The sequence below is a fragment of the Nematostella vectensis genome, chromosome 10 (assembly GCF_932526225.1).
Source record: "Nematostella vectensis chromosome 10, jaNemVect1.1, whole genome shotgun sequence".
Taxonomy (NCBI): domain Eukaryota; kingdom Metazoa; phylum Cnidaria; class Anthozoa; order Actiniaria; family Edwardsiidae; genus Nematostella; species Nematostella vectensis.
Genome location: NC_064043.1, coordinates 9,275,748 through 9,289,771, shown reverse-complemented (window position 1 = coordinate 9,289,771; position 14,024 = coordinate 9,275,748). Strand labels below are relative to the sequence as shown.

Sequence of the window (14,024 nt, the reverse complement as noted above, 5' to 3'; positions counted from 1 at the left end):
GCCTGACATCTTCAGTAAGTTCAAGATTTTATTTTTATGGTGCATGATAAAATCCACGTACAAATCTGACACTTTCAAAGTGGCATACTAGTTTGCTAAATGCAAAAAAAATACACTATTATAGCGTAGAAATTGTGACATACTGGTTTGCTATATGCAAAGAATATATGCTATCATAGCATGAATGTGATATACAAGTTTGCTATACGCAAGTACCACGAGTACGTGGTTAGAGAACACAAAAGAAACCCGATCAAAAGGAGAAGCTCAAATCATTTTTTCCATTGATCATTAGCTCATTTTCTAACAAGATCAAAAAAGTAAGTTATGGGATGTTGCGACTTCTTGCCCGCAGAAATGAGAGGGGTGGACCCTTGAATGTGAGGATGACAAGGGCGTTCGTGGTCATGTGATCATATTCGTCCCCAGTGCTCCATCAAGAGTGAAGGTCATTTGGTCATGAGCAGGGACGGAAGTCATCCACGTGATCATCACATGCGCGATTATCAATGTCCGAGATCCAAGAGTCCATCGTTGCTCCAAACTGAGCATTTAGTGACGGGGTTCATTGGAGCCTCTGGTCGGCAACCGAACGCCTTGGAAAACTCGTACGAGTTGGATAACGTCCCTATAACCCTAAGGAGATACAACATAACGTGTGTAAGGGACTATTTTTGCTAAGAGTACAAAACTCATGGTACAACTCATGTATTGGTCAACGCGCGCTAATAGAGAAAACAAAAAGAGCAACTGTTTAACCCTACATTGATAACGCAGCCTCAATCCTCACTCAGTTGGCCAGAGGACAGAGGCAATGTGGTGGCGAAGGGGTTTTACCCACGCTGGTCTCTCACCTGAATTTCTCCTCTGAATGCCTGTCGCTGAGAGTTGCCAGGTATTGCTCGGTGGATCTACTGTTGCTGCAATATGCCTGTAAAGAAACAACCGAAAACACATAACGTCATGGATATAATGTTTCTTCACAGGCACAATTCGAGTAGGGGACTAGGTTCGAGAACCTGGTGGACTTGGTGGAAGGAATTATGGGATCGTTTGGGTGGACAAGGCATGTTCTTGGCTCTGTTCTTTGCGGTCAAGCGATGTTGGTTCTGTTCAGCCAGGCGATCCCATAATTCTTTCACCTGGCTCTCTACCCAAGCCTCCAACTCTTTTTGCAATTACCGAAAGGAATCATGGGCCTCGTACCTGACCAAAGCCAACGTAGAACAGTTGTTCGCTTGTCAAGTTTAATCCGGGCAAGCTCCACGTCTCATCACCCTTCTTTTTCAACCAGTTATGGTATGCCTGTAGATGAATAAAGTAACCTGCTTGAAATGGATACCAAACTACAATATAATTACTGCGTGTACCAAATACAGAAACATCAAGAAAATATTTGGGGTATGGCCACGCCTCTTCTGATCCTTTCCTTATAATTTTTGGAAATATTGGGGAAGCACGTCGCCCCAGTGCCCCACCCCCTGCTACGGCGCTGTTTTGATATTCAAAGACATTACTGCCGAATCCGTTGTATAGCCACGTGCCGCATTTTCAAACATCGATTTGTTTTTGTCTTTTGGGATTTTCTGTTCCGCCAGTCAAATTATTATAAGCCAATCAGATTCTTGTCATCTCTTCTCGCCTAGTGCATTTGCCCGGCTTTCTGTCGCGACACTGTCTGGTTTCCGTCCAGAGGAAAGCTAGGGAAGTAGTGCACAAAGCGAGACTTTGATTGGCTCAGAATGGTTTTACTGACGGAAGAGAAAACCAAAGCAAATCGTGTTTTTAAAAACAACGGATTCGCGATACAACGGATTCGACAGTAAGGGCAGTAAGAGAGAAAATATAAAAATGACCACCTGGAATGAAATCGAAAATATCGAATTTGCTCCCAAATCAGCCGAAGGAAATGGATGCTTCTTTCTCACACTTGGTACTTTGCTAGGATGACAAAATGGTAGCTGAAAGAAGCGCTTTAATTTGTGTAATGCTCACCCTATACGATGACTTGAAGCCACCGTTGTCGGCTATGTTTTCTCCTAAAGTTAGTTTTCCATTGAGCTGAAACACAAATTGATCATGAGCCAAAACAAAAATATTATGATGCTGTCAGACGCACCTCCTATCCATGATCAGTGACGATACAAATTTAGATGACTCATCGGGTAAATATACAAGTGGCTCATTACATAGCTTACCGGGTGCTTGGGCATCAAGGCTTACCGGGTTTTTGGCCACATGGCCTCATATTGGACCTTATCGAAAAAGTGGGCTTCATGGCGTATTTGGTTTACCAATTATTATTTGGACATTATGTCGCACGGGTTATTTGAATGCATTGCTTAATACTGTATAGCTATAGGTTACCGGGTATTTCCCGTCAACCTTGTACTGTGAATACTGATTCTCGATGCACTTGGCTTTCTCGTCGAACCCCTTAAGCGATCCGTCAGACCACCAATTGGATGTCGTGAGCTCGCCATTCTTGTTGAATTTGCGACCTGTTTGTATAAGAGATTGGCCCTATTTGTGAAATCTGTTTAACTACTCGTAATATGGACAGCTTGATCCCAAGGACTGTTCTCAGACTTCAAACTTTAAGCTTTCTAGCAGGAGCTCCATAACATTTTGTGTTCAGCCCAACTTAATAGAAACAACCCGTTAGTAAGGACAAGTTTCTCGGTGGTGTAAGAACTGATTGCGCAACTCGTCCATTTTGTGGTGGTAGAGGTATTCGTTTGTTTTCAGCCCGTATTGTCATATTTCTATAGTCGAAGGCGCCCACACCCAAGTTTTTAATTGGCGGATCTAGCTTTTTGTTAGCTGTTTGCTTAGTGACATAGGGGGGAGGGGGTAATTTTTTTATAACATATGGCTTTCTGGCAGCCCAAAGGAGGGGGGAGGGGGTTTAAACCCCCTCAACCCTCCCCCTAGATCAGCTACTGTGTTTTCTATGGTTGTAAAGTCACAGGATCCTCAGCTGCTTCACGCTTCATCTTCGACCACAGGAAACCCACTAAAAACTCTAGTAAGTGACTAAGCTGGTACGCCTTAGAAAGGTTGTCCATACCTGTGTTGTCGAATCCGTGGGTCATCTCGTGACCAAGGATGGACCCAATGGCGCCAAAACTGAGAGAGCTGAACAGAGCGGGAATTAGTCAAACCTGGGGTGACATGCGCTCTAAATTTCATACAATAAAAAAGTGAAAAGAGAGTGCGTTTGAAAGAAAACGTTTCGAGTTCGTTATAGTTACCTTGGACTTCCTTTTGGGTAGAAGAACGGAGGCTGTAGGATGGCCGCTGGAATGACTGGAAATAAATGGACGTTAAATTGAGTTAAGATGACGATATTAAAGATGAAATTAAATCGTTATGAATATAACAGAGGGGGTTATATTAAAGTATTATATAGAATCAGAGGAGGTGATATTAAAGTGTTATATATAAAGTATCATAGGGAAAAGGCTGTTATTTTTTGACTTACTCATCTCGTTTTCGTTGAAGCTGTACATAGCGTTGATGGTTTGAGGATCCATTGGCCATCTGCCATGAAAAAAAAAAAATCAATTTTTACTCTTTTAGGGGCGATAAACGAGTAATATGTTTTGAGGGAATACTTTTGGGAGGGAGGGAGATGATATTGGTTATATTTCAGGGAAGCCCCGGATAAAGAAAACATAAAAAATATTGTCACTGTCATGTGCTTTGCTCTTGCCATACTGTGTAGAACTCTAAAATATAATACTTATAGCTTATTATATTTAAGCGCTTTACATTTAAAATCCTAATGAATCTTAATTTAGAATACCCTATAACCTGGAAACCAGTGGACGCTGACCCGCTAACACACTGGGCTACCTGTGGTTAGAGGCCCCATACACTTACACACTGGGCTACCTGTGGTTAGAACCCCACATACGCTGGCGCGCTAGCATCCTGGGCCACCTGTGGTGTGATCCCCATACACTGACACCCTCCTAACACACTAGGGAACCTGTGATTCCACGTGCGCTCATATGAAACCTTCATCAGCATAACAGTGTTGCAATTACTTAGGGGACTTGCGCTAACAGATCACGTGACCTCTCTGGGTGGCGAATTTAAAACAAAATAATCAACAAAAAAACAGAAATGACTGCGCCCGTCACACCAGAGAACGACAAAAAAATAAAATATTTAAATGAAACTAAATCCCTTCTGAAAAAAATGAATTCTGGCTTTTTTCGTCAGCGCTGAATAAGTTGCTTTTTGTTACTGTAATTTTGACACTACACTAAAAGCCTGAGCGCGCGCAAGTTTCCCACCCAAACAGTCACGTGATCTCTTAGCGCAAGTTCCCTATTGGGCGGTTCCACTTACTCCTCTTTATCGACGGGTTTTCGCAACTTCTTTAGCATCCTTTTGTGTGCCATCTTGAGAATAGCAATCCTGTTGGCAAACAGAGCGTTGTTCTTCATGGTAACACCCTTGTACTTTTTGAATCTCTTTATGAACTTTTTGCCGCCCTTCAGATATGCTGGATATCCGACTTCGTCTTTCATGGAGTCGGCCTGGTTAGAAAAGCAACGATCAAGAAACAGCTATGAGGGTGCGCGAGCATGCAACATGATGCTAGCGAAGGGATATGACCGCTTATGATTGCTTGTCCCCAATCCTTGACTGATTTTACGGGACCATTTGGGGACCCTGAACGCTAAAATGTATTATAATATTAATTCTAATGGTAGCGCTTTTGATTTTTCAGGTTGACTTGGGAAGTAAGGGTATTCAGGTGGGACATTATTTAAGCTTTTCTCTCTGTTCCTGCAAACAATTCAATTATGTATGGAAATCCTCGTGCAAAATGCCAATATATTTAAAGGAAACACAAAGCATTCTTGTACATACATTTCCTGGTTTAGTTTTTGTCCTGGGGAGCCGATAAAAACAGACGGGGGTTATCTCAGCAAAACCGATTTTAACCCTAAGGGATGGCACCTTGGGGGCGTTTTCAACAAAACTTTTTACCCCAAGAGATAGCAATTTGGGTGTGGTCGAATGACTTTTTAACTCTAAGCGCTAGCAGAATCGAAAAAAATACATTAAACACACCGTTAGGAATAGCAATTGGTCGAATTGTTAACCCTAAGGGATAACAGAATCGAAAAAAGCGTTAAAAACCCTCTTATGGTTGTTGTTTATAGTGATTCACCTTTTCGGATACAGCTATCTTGGTGGTTTTGTCCATCCACGGGATGGAATTTACGTTGTCTTTGAATGCTTGTCGCACTTCTTTGATCATATCTCGTGCCTGAAATCATCAAAATTCAGCATAAGTCGCACAGCCGGCACTAGCTTGGCAGGGGCGTGTCCAGCCGTGTGAAAAATGATGCAATTACTTTAATAAGGACGTTGACTATATATGTATTTTTTTTTACTTCTTCGTTGCCACGTTAGCTTCTGATAAGAGAAGTGCAGTAGGGACATTGTTACGTTTTTTCCCGCTCAAAATTCTGTTCCTGTGTCCGGCGCTTTCGTACTTGGACCGTCACAAAATCATATGCGTTTTTTTCAGAGATATCTGGGGAGTGATGCTCGCAAAGATTACTGGATTCCCAAGCATGTCTCCCTATACACGATGTTGTTATATATATTATATATATAATAACCCCCCGTCCTCCCCACTCACGATATTCTTGCTGTGCTGATCAAAATGATGCTGTATGTACGCCGCCCCCAGCACGTCTCCCACTAGCTCATTGGTGTACATCACGCATGTCTTCCAGCGCTTCTTGTGACCTTTGCTGCCCAGTACCCTTTCTCTGTATCGCAGGCGCACATCACGGTACGGTTTGGATAGGAATGAGACCTCGTCTTGGATCACGTTCCAAACGACATAGTTAGACAGAACTCTGAGAAAAAAATTAGCGTTACACATCGGAATTCTTTTCAAAAGTCCAATAGCCGGCAATGCAGGCTATCCACCAGGCAGCCTTAAAACACCACCAAATTATTGGAAACAATTTTCTAAATATAGACACCTCTCTTTTTATTATTAAGAGATTTGAATATCCCAACTGCCAATAGCAAACTAATCCAAATAGTTGAGTTAAATGGTTTTCAATTTTGTTTGGTATCGACTACCTTTTCTGTTTGTTTAATTCTTCATTAGATCTTGCTAAATACGCCACGAAGCCCGACAAAGTGATCGAGATGAGTAGCTAGACTCTCCCAAGCAGCCAATTGAACCCAAGAATGGCGCCTCTTAATAGAAATATCATTGTTTTGACACTTTATTTTCCATCCATGTACTGAGGTGCCTCACCTTTTAGGCGTATTTTCTATTAACTTGATCATCTTCTTGAGGTAAGGCAGGGCAGGGACAATTATCTGCTCAGAATCCTTGATCTTTTCTGGCGCAAACATTTTATTCAGATGGTCCAGCCAATCATACTGCAGTAAAAACACCATCCAATCAAACGTTACATTCAGATGATCCAACCAATCATACTGCAGTAAAAAACACCATTTAATCAAACGTTGCATTCAAATGATCCAGCCAATCATACTGTAGTAAAAAACACCATCCAATGAAACGGTACACCCAAATGATCCAACCAATCATACTGCAGTAAAAAACACAATCCAATGAAACGTACACTCAGAAGATCCAACCAATCATACTGCAATAAAAGCACCATCCAATCAAACGTTACATTTAGATGATCCAACCAATCACACTGCAGTAAAAACCAGCATCCAATCAAACGTTACATTCAGATGATCCAACCAATCATACTGCAGTAAAAAACACCATCCAATCAAACGTTACATTCATAGATGATCCAACCAATCGTACTGCAATAAAAGCACCATCCAATTACAGGAGGTCAGCAACAGCAGCAGGACAAACAACTATCAAGAATATCACATACTCATTGCTTTTCTTGTCATTCCTCCAAAGCAGGCACATGTGAACTTACCCCCGGAGCTTCTTTCATTAGATCTTTGATTGTCATTCTGTTGAACCAAGTCTCGGTTTTGTCTGCATCTGGGACGCTTATCTATTGATGAGGAATTGTTATACAGATAAATCATTACTGTCACCATCGTTCTGCTGTAATAGGACATCATCAGCATGATTATTTTCATCCAAGTTTTTTTATCATCATCATCATTATCATGCCATCAGCAATGCATCATCAAGGTGATGATAATGATAATCATAACCATTGTACACGTCATCATTATCATCATCACGCCATCCACATTTTATCATTGCCATCATTATCATAATTGGCATCAAGCATCATCAAGATTACACCATCATTACTGTCATTATAGTCACCATCTTCACATAATATTTGTCATTGTCATCGCCGCCATCATGATCATCTTTGGGTTACAGAACAAAACCTACTTGATAGTCCTTGGAGGCCAGCATGGGACATCATTAAAATGTTTTGCAAGCGAATAGAGCAAATTATTTTAAATTATAAGCAATCCGTAAACAAAAAAAAATATGATAATGCTACTACTTTGAACAAAATCTAAGGCATGGAAGTATTATCTTTTTATTGCTTTTTGAGGGTCCATTTAGGTGGCCCCTGGATGACAAGACACTCACGTTAGCTAGTTTGGTCTCGAGGTCGATAATCTCCTGGGCATATTTCTCCATGGCCTCTTTTCCTCTCAGTAGCGTTCCCACGTCTATGATGTACTTTTTGTAGGCCTTGATAATCTAATGCACAATGATGTGAAGGAATTATAAGCTTTATCATGTCAAATCTATCCCAGCTGGTTATATAGAGAATGAGTAAACGTACCTTAGGGCTATCTGTGTACACTTCTCTCGACAAGCTTGGCCCTGCTTGGTCAATCTATAAAATAAATAATCAAATGCATTAATGAAGAGCCATTTGACATTGCTCTGTAGTGCCTATGCCTCACACAACTGGGTTTCAGGTTCAATTCCCTGTTCCAATGTGAGTTCAGGAAGGGTTTTTTTCTTCGGGTTTTCCAGTTTTCATTTCTTTACAAAAACAAACACTTTATTCAAAGTCGTGTTTCCATTGTCAGACATGAGTTGCATTACATGATCATCGTCATCATGATCATAATCGTTTGCTAGAATAACATAATCATTCGAAAACAGCTGCGCCTTCATCTGCAGTATCGCCAGCAGTTCTCACCTCGATAATATGCCTGGTGTTTTTGATCGGATCATCGCTGACGTGAACCGAGAACAAAGGACCCCCCGCAGAGGTATACTTCTTATGAATATACAGCAACGTCTCGCTTAGGTCCCAGTCCTTCTCGACCCAGCCTTTTTCCAAGCTCCACGATCCGATCTCCTTAATCATGTCCCTGATTGGCTGATCGCCCAACTTGTCAATCGTACCCAGGTCCATACACGACTCGTACACATCACTGGGCATGCGCATGAGCTTTTTGCTGGCGCCTGGAATTGCTGAGATACCTTCTTCTAGAATACCCCTAAGGGATTTCTCTACCTTAGTGTTCAGCTTGGTAAAAGTCGAATAAGTTGATGAACTCCGTGGAATAGGATTCTTCTGCATCCAACCACCGCATACAAATTGATAAAAATCGGTACAAGGACTAACGGAAAAGTCAATAGAATCATTGATATGTCTAGCTACACTATAGCAATCCTTGGTGTGGCACACGCCACCTTTAATGTCTCTATTCTCATCATAGTTTCTTGCAAAACGAGCGGAACGGATAGCACCTCCTGTGCTTAATAGCTCGTCAAAATACGTCTTCTTGTTTTCACTTGTTGCTACATGAACGACGCCAATGACAAGCAAGACGGTTAGGATACCGGTAATCGCGATGAACCTCGGGCCAAAGAAAGATGATGACTCCCTGTTTTTGCCGTTATCCTCAGGGCTAGATCGTTCTCGTTTCCCTGACATCTCCGGTGTTCCCTTTGAACACCCTAAAATCCACAAATTCAACTAGAATTTGTGTGGTACTTAATAGACTACTGGTGGATTGTTTCGTTGACCAAAAGAACGTTTGTTGATTTCGATCAATTATTCATTGTAATACAAGCAAAACGTTTATTACATCATTTTGGTGTTCGCTTATAGGCCAGGTCTGACCCCAGGCTCACGCATGCGTAGTACGTGTCTTGCACTTTTTGATTTTTTACACGTGATAAGTTCAAAAAAAAGTGAATATCTGTCAAGCAGCCAAAAAAGTAATAATAATAATAAAATAAAGAAAATAAAGAAATGTAACATTAAGGGAGACAATGGTCGAAAACACCGTCAATAAAACACCAGACATAAATAAAACCAGAAGTATTGTTCTAGAACAGGTATTCCATGGTTTACTGAGTTTCTTAAATCCATTATTAGGTTTCTCAGTAGTAAGCCTACCACAATTAAACGCTTATTATTATCGTATCTTTCAGCGAATTTCTCACATGGGACTCTCTAGAGTGTGTATCAAGGAATAAACAAAAAATGTCCACATCTTTTTCCTTTATCTGTTATTCTAAATGTTTACCAGATATCAAGCTAAAATTGAGTTAAAATTCTTTTTTGATAAACTACAAATTAAACAAACACCAATGACACAACCAAGACAAATGTACATTTTCCCCTCCATCCCCATTTACCTCTTTTTTCCCTTATTTATCGTTCCTATTTCCCCCCTGACAACGAATAAGCGTCGCATTTAAATAAGATACATGACTACGAGATGCTCACTCAGAATGTATAACTCAAAAAATGCATCATCACCAGCTGCCAGCGCTATAAGATAAGATACTCCGTAGTAGAAGCACTTAGTCTATTTTTAAGCTATTTGTAGAATGTCCTTTAGGACGCAAGCATATAATAAGTGAGTACATTTTTGATTTCCACTAGCAAAACTCAAGGGCAAAAGAGCGGGAACCGCTGGAACTCGCGCTTGCGTCCTTAACAACCAGCTTAATCACACTAATAACAGCGATATCGCGCGCGACACAACGCAACAGCGACAGCTACGTGCTGTTGTGGGTCGAAGGCTCGTAGAAGTGATTACAAAAATTGGTGGATTAAAGAGTCAGGTCATAAGTTTTATACTTTATTTGTTATTTTATACAAAATAAAAAGAAACAACTTTCCAATTTTCTTCTCAAAAAAGGGGGAGGGGTGGATATTAAACCAACCCATTCCCCGTATACCCGCCCCTGGTTTGTCTAACTCATGTACAAACGACGACTTCTTCATCGTGCTTTTATTTCCAGAATTCTTCTGTGTATTTATCTGCGATGTCGAGTGTTTTGATAATCCAAAGTAGATTAAAAGGTGCGCTTGAAGGAAGCAAATCTTTAGCTGAAAAAAAAACAGGGAGCAAGAGGGGATTAGAAATGTAAAATTCCAATTGCAAAAGGCAAAGTTATACAAACATGTGCACTGTGAAGCGCACAGGTTTAACGACAACAAACCTAAAAACCGTAGCAGACCACATAAGATTAGTGGTGGTAGGGGGGTGGGGACAATACACAAACCTCAAGAACTGGTTATTTCTTTATGATTTTTAAAATAATATTGCTGCTACGGCCCTAAATCTGTGTCTATTTTGTTATGTACGGAATTAATAATTTGCGCAAAAATCACTCCTTTAAAGTCTCACTTTGGGTTCAGGCATGCATAGACCATCACGCATCCGTTCTTTATCTCGAAATCTGGTCCCGTTCCGAATAGTCCAAAGTCTGGCTCCTGTCCAGGCGTAGAGATAAGACCCCTCTTGGTTGCCATGGCAGCAGCAGCTTTCTTCATGCTGTCTGGGATCAGGTCTCGTCTGTACGTGGCTTTCATGTTGTTAGTGCAGTGGATAGTCTGGGACATCTCGGCTGTGTAAACCAAAGAAATTAACTCTTAGCCAGGTATATTCACGTGAATAGTGCGCGGTTAAATGCGAGAATCCACGACACGTGTCAGCACATTCACATCGCTAGAATACGCACGTGCAAAATGCACGTGCCGTTGCTAGGATACTTACTTGCTCACAAGTGTCGTTGCTAGGATATTCAACATCATGCTATTGTCGGGTACTCTTGTACAGATAGTGTAAGTACACGTGCCGTTGCTAGGGCACTCATGTACGGCATGTCGTTGCTAGGATACTAATGTGTAAAGTGCATATTGCAGTTGCTAGGATACTCGAGCTCTATGTGCACGTGTTTCTAGGATACGCACGAACTCATTACAAAAGCTGTTCGAGGGCTCATTAGACATGCTGTCGTTGGGTTTTTCATGTGCAAAGTGCACATGTCGTTGCTAGGATACTCGAGCTCTATGTGCACGTGTTTCTAGGATACGCATGTACTCAAAGCTGTTCACGTGGTCATTAGACATGCTGTTGCTAGGATACTCACGTGCTAATTGCACGTGCCGTTGCTAGGATACTCACGTCCATCAGCTTGCCCAGGTGGTGCGCACGCGTAGTAGACGACAAGATCAGCGCCAGACGCGTCTGACCGCTTGTATTGAAACTCTGTCTTCTGTGGACATCTTATGGATATGGAGAAGGGTTCGACTGCAATGACAGTTCAGTCAATAGCGTAAGGATTTTAGGATATCCTATCATATAGAGGAATCGAAATGCCCGTTTAAGCATTGTTTCTTGGTACATATTGTCTTTTATGGACAAACAAGTTTAATAGGAATGAATAACATTATTTCAAAATGTTAGTTTATTGTTTCCCCTCAATCGTCTGACTCACGTAGCTGAACAATAAGAAACATTCGTGTGTAAATTTTTTATGTGATTCTTCGGCAAAATTTAGCCTACTTAGAGCGGCTGTTAAGCAGACTTGGTATAACCAAAGAAGGAAATTGCTTTAAATATAGAAAAAGTTATGAAATAAAACAAAATAGGCGGAATGTTTCCTCGTCATTATGTCCTCGTTTCTCGGCACGGTGTAAAAACGGTTTGCAAGCAAGAGGGGCGTTATGTCTTTCTGAGTGTGCTAGCCTGCTTGCAGGCGGTACTCGGTGTTATTATTGCGGAAAACCCTGCGTCCGTTTTTGCCCTCGCCCCCAGGAACCACGCGGCTTAGAATACAAGATGGCGCCCGATCACCGAGCGGAGAGGGTTTTCCGCAATAATAACACCGAGTACCGCCTGCAAGCAGTCAAGAATGTGCAACCATGCTCAAGTGTTGTTTCATGGTAACACATACCTACGTGCGTCCCCTTCATCCGGTTTTTCCCTTGTATTCTACTTACTTGTAGCGGTAGGCAGAGGATCTGTGATGGCTTGTGCCCGGGACAAGATGACGAATGCTACACAAAGAAACACGGCCCACATTTCACCTGTAGAACACAAAATAGATACCATGACCCTGATTGCAGCATACGACAGTGTGAATAGATGTCTAGGACATGCACATAATGATTATTATTTTTCAGGGCTGTGAAAAACGCAAGGTGAGGTCCAGCATAGTATAAACCTCTAGGCATTAATTATCAAGCATTCTTAGCCGTTTCTTAGATCCGGCAAGTCAAGGTTTTTCTGTCCAGATGCACACTTGTAGCAATCCAATCTATCGCTCTGTAGTTTACTTTATTTTCGCTATTAAGCACCAAGGTATTGATGGAAGAGACAACAGGTGTTAAAGACATGTTTTCGTTTTCGCAAAAGAGTCGTCCAATTCTTGTCGCTACAATTATGATCCTAATTTATAAGAAACTTTTCTCAAATGCGGTCATATTCGTTCAATGTTATGGCAATTAGATAAAAAACCGACAGATGACCCTTGTAGTTTCTGGTCTTATGGTTGAATGACTTTATTGTCAACAATGAAGAGATCCAACGAGATGTCGAGTATACTCCGCTTAGGGAAAATTCCTGCTAAACCGTTGTTGTCCCTGAATTTGTCCCCAAGTTTAATACTGTTCTTCTCTTATCCATCCATAACAGTTCTACTCTTGAGATTGAATCACAGTCTTTGCCGAGTTGTCGCCAGGGAACAAAGCCTGCCAACCATACCACCAGAAGAGGCTTCCCAACACCACAAATTACAATTATTTCTCGTTCTCCTCTTTTCCATGTGGGAATAGATTTAAAAGTCTGTGTCAAATAAACTGAAAAATTGGTTTAAAAAAGCTTACCTTCCAGATAGTTCGAAACTGCTTGATTCTAACTAAGCTTTTGATAAGATTTTGTTTTCAAAATCAAGAGCGCAGTTTTCGTTAATAATTGATTTGACGGGCAAAGATTGGACTGATGTCATAACCCGCCAGTGAGCATCACTGCGCATGCGCACGTCTCCTCGGCCTTGGATTCGAAAACGGCGCATCATATTTCTTTGTAATTTCAGGGTTTTCCAAAAAAAAGGGTTTGAAGTGAAACGCATATTTAGCCATGAGCACGTATTGCCAATACGAAGGCAATAATCATACGTCATGTAAGCGAAAAGTTGACGTCATGGGAACAACAAAGTATGAAAAGGCGAGGCTAGTCGAGTTTAGCAAATATCCAAGCAAAGGCTTACCATCCTCCCGATGTTATCATCAGAATTATTTCCCGGAAATGATCTATTACAAAATAAAGGTCGAATGAAATCTCATAAAGTTGTCTTTGATGTCAATAAATCGTAATAAATCGTAAAAAACCGAAATCTTTTTACGATTTATTGACATCAAAGAAAACTTTATGAGATTTCATTCGACCTTTATTTTGTAATTATGTCCGGGAAATAATTCATATGATAACAACGGGAGGATGGTAAGCCTTTGGCTCAATTATGTAACATACCGCAGTATGGTATAATAAATCCAAACATGACACAGCAAAGATCTTTCGAGAAGCGCCACGTGTACAAAGGATAGAGATCTGGGCTTATTCATTGCAGACTTTATAGATCGCATCAGTTGAATCTGATTAGAAATGAAGATTGTTGATCACCTCCGTTAGCATACGTTATTGTCCATACTATTTTCTACATGTGAATGTTCAGGGCAAGTGGTCACCACAAGAAAAACACGCGAAAGGATTAGAGAGAATCAGTTTTTGTACGCCCCCGT

The 14,024-nt window shown here is 41.1% G+C and overlaps 2 protein-coding genes and 1 long non-coding RNA gene across 4 annotated transcripts; 1 reads left to right on the top strand and 2 right to left on the bottom strand.

Annotated features, from left to right (window-relative positions):
- Positions 1 to 10: 10 nt before the first annotated feature.
- LOC5513559 (endothelin-converting enzyme 2) lies at positions 11 to 9,021 on the bottom strand. Its single transcript, XM_001633749.3, has 16 exons — positions 8,172 to 9,021; positions 7,806 to 7,859; positions 7,607 to 7,720; positions 6,963 to 7,043; positions 6,305 to 6,432; positions 5,669 to 5,891; positions 5,192 to 5,290; positions 4,360 to 4,550; positions 3,485 to 3,543; positions 3,255 to 3,309; positions 3,071 to 3,138; positions 2,368 to 2,501; positions 1,996 to 2,061; positions 1,207 to 1,305; positions 855 to 931; positions 11 to 636 (listed from the first exon to the last, which is right to left on the bottom strand). The coding sequence occupies exons 1-16, from the start codon at positions 8,913 to 8,915 to the stop codon at positions 507 to 509; spliced, it is 2,322 nt and encodes a 773-aa protein (XP_001633799.2). The 5' UTR covers positions 8,916 to 9,021; the 3' UTR covers positions 11 to 506.
- A 1,040-nt stretch (positions 9,022 to 10,061) lies between these two features.
- Positions 10,062 to 13,933, bottom strand: LOC116618905. 2 transcript variants are annotated; one of them, XM_032383093.2, is made up of 5 exons: positions 13,756 to 13,933; positions 12,225 to 12,311; positions 11,407 to 11,532; positions 10,627 to 10,846; positions 10,062 to 10,325 (listed from the first exon to the last, which is right to left on the bottom strand). In XM_032383093.2, the coding sequence occupies exons 1-5, from the start codon at positions 13,781 to 13,783 to the stop codon at positions 10,322 to 10,324; spliced, it is 465 nt and encodes a 154-aa protein (XP_032238984.1). In that variant the 5' UTR covers positions 13,784 to 13,933; the 3' UTR covers positions 10,062 to 10,321. The 2 variants fall into 2 exon arrangements, with proteins under 2 accessions (XP_032238984.1, XP_032238985.1); XM_032383094.2 differs by lacking the exon at positions 13,756 to 13,933 and adding an exon at positions 13,110 to 13,226.
- LOC125573167 lies at positions 12,068 to 13,103 on the top strand. Its single transcript, XR_007313981.1, has 2 exons — positions 12,068 to 12,425; positions 12,919 to 13,103. It is a non-coding gene; the product is annotated as an uncharacterized LOC125573167 (long non-coding RNA).
- Positions 13,934 to 14,024: the final 91 nt, after the last annotated feature.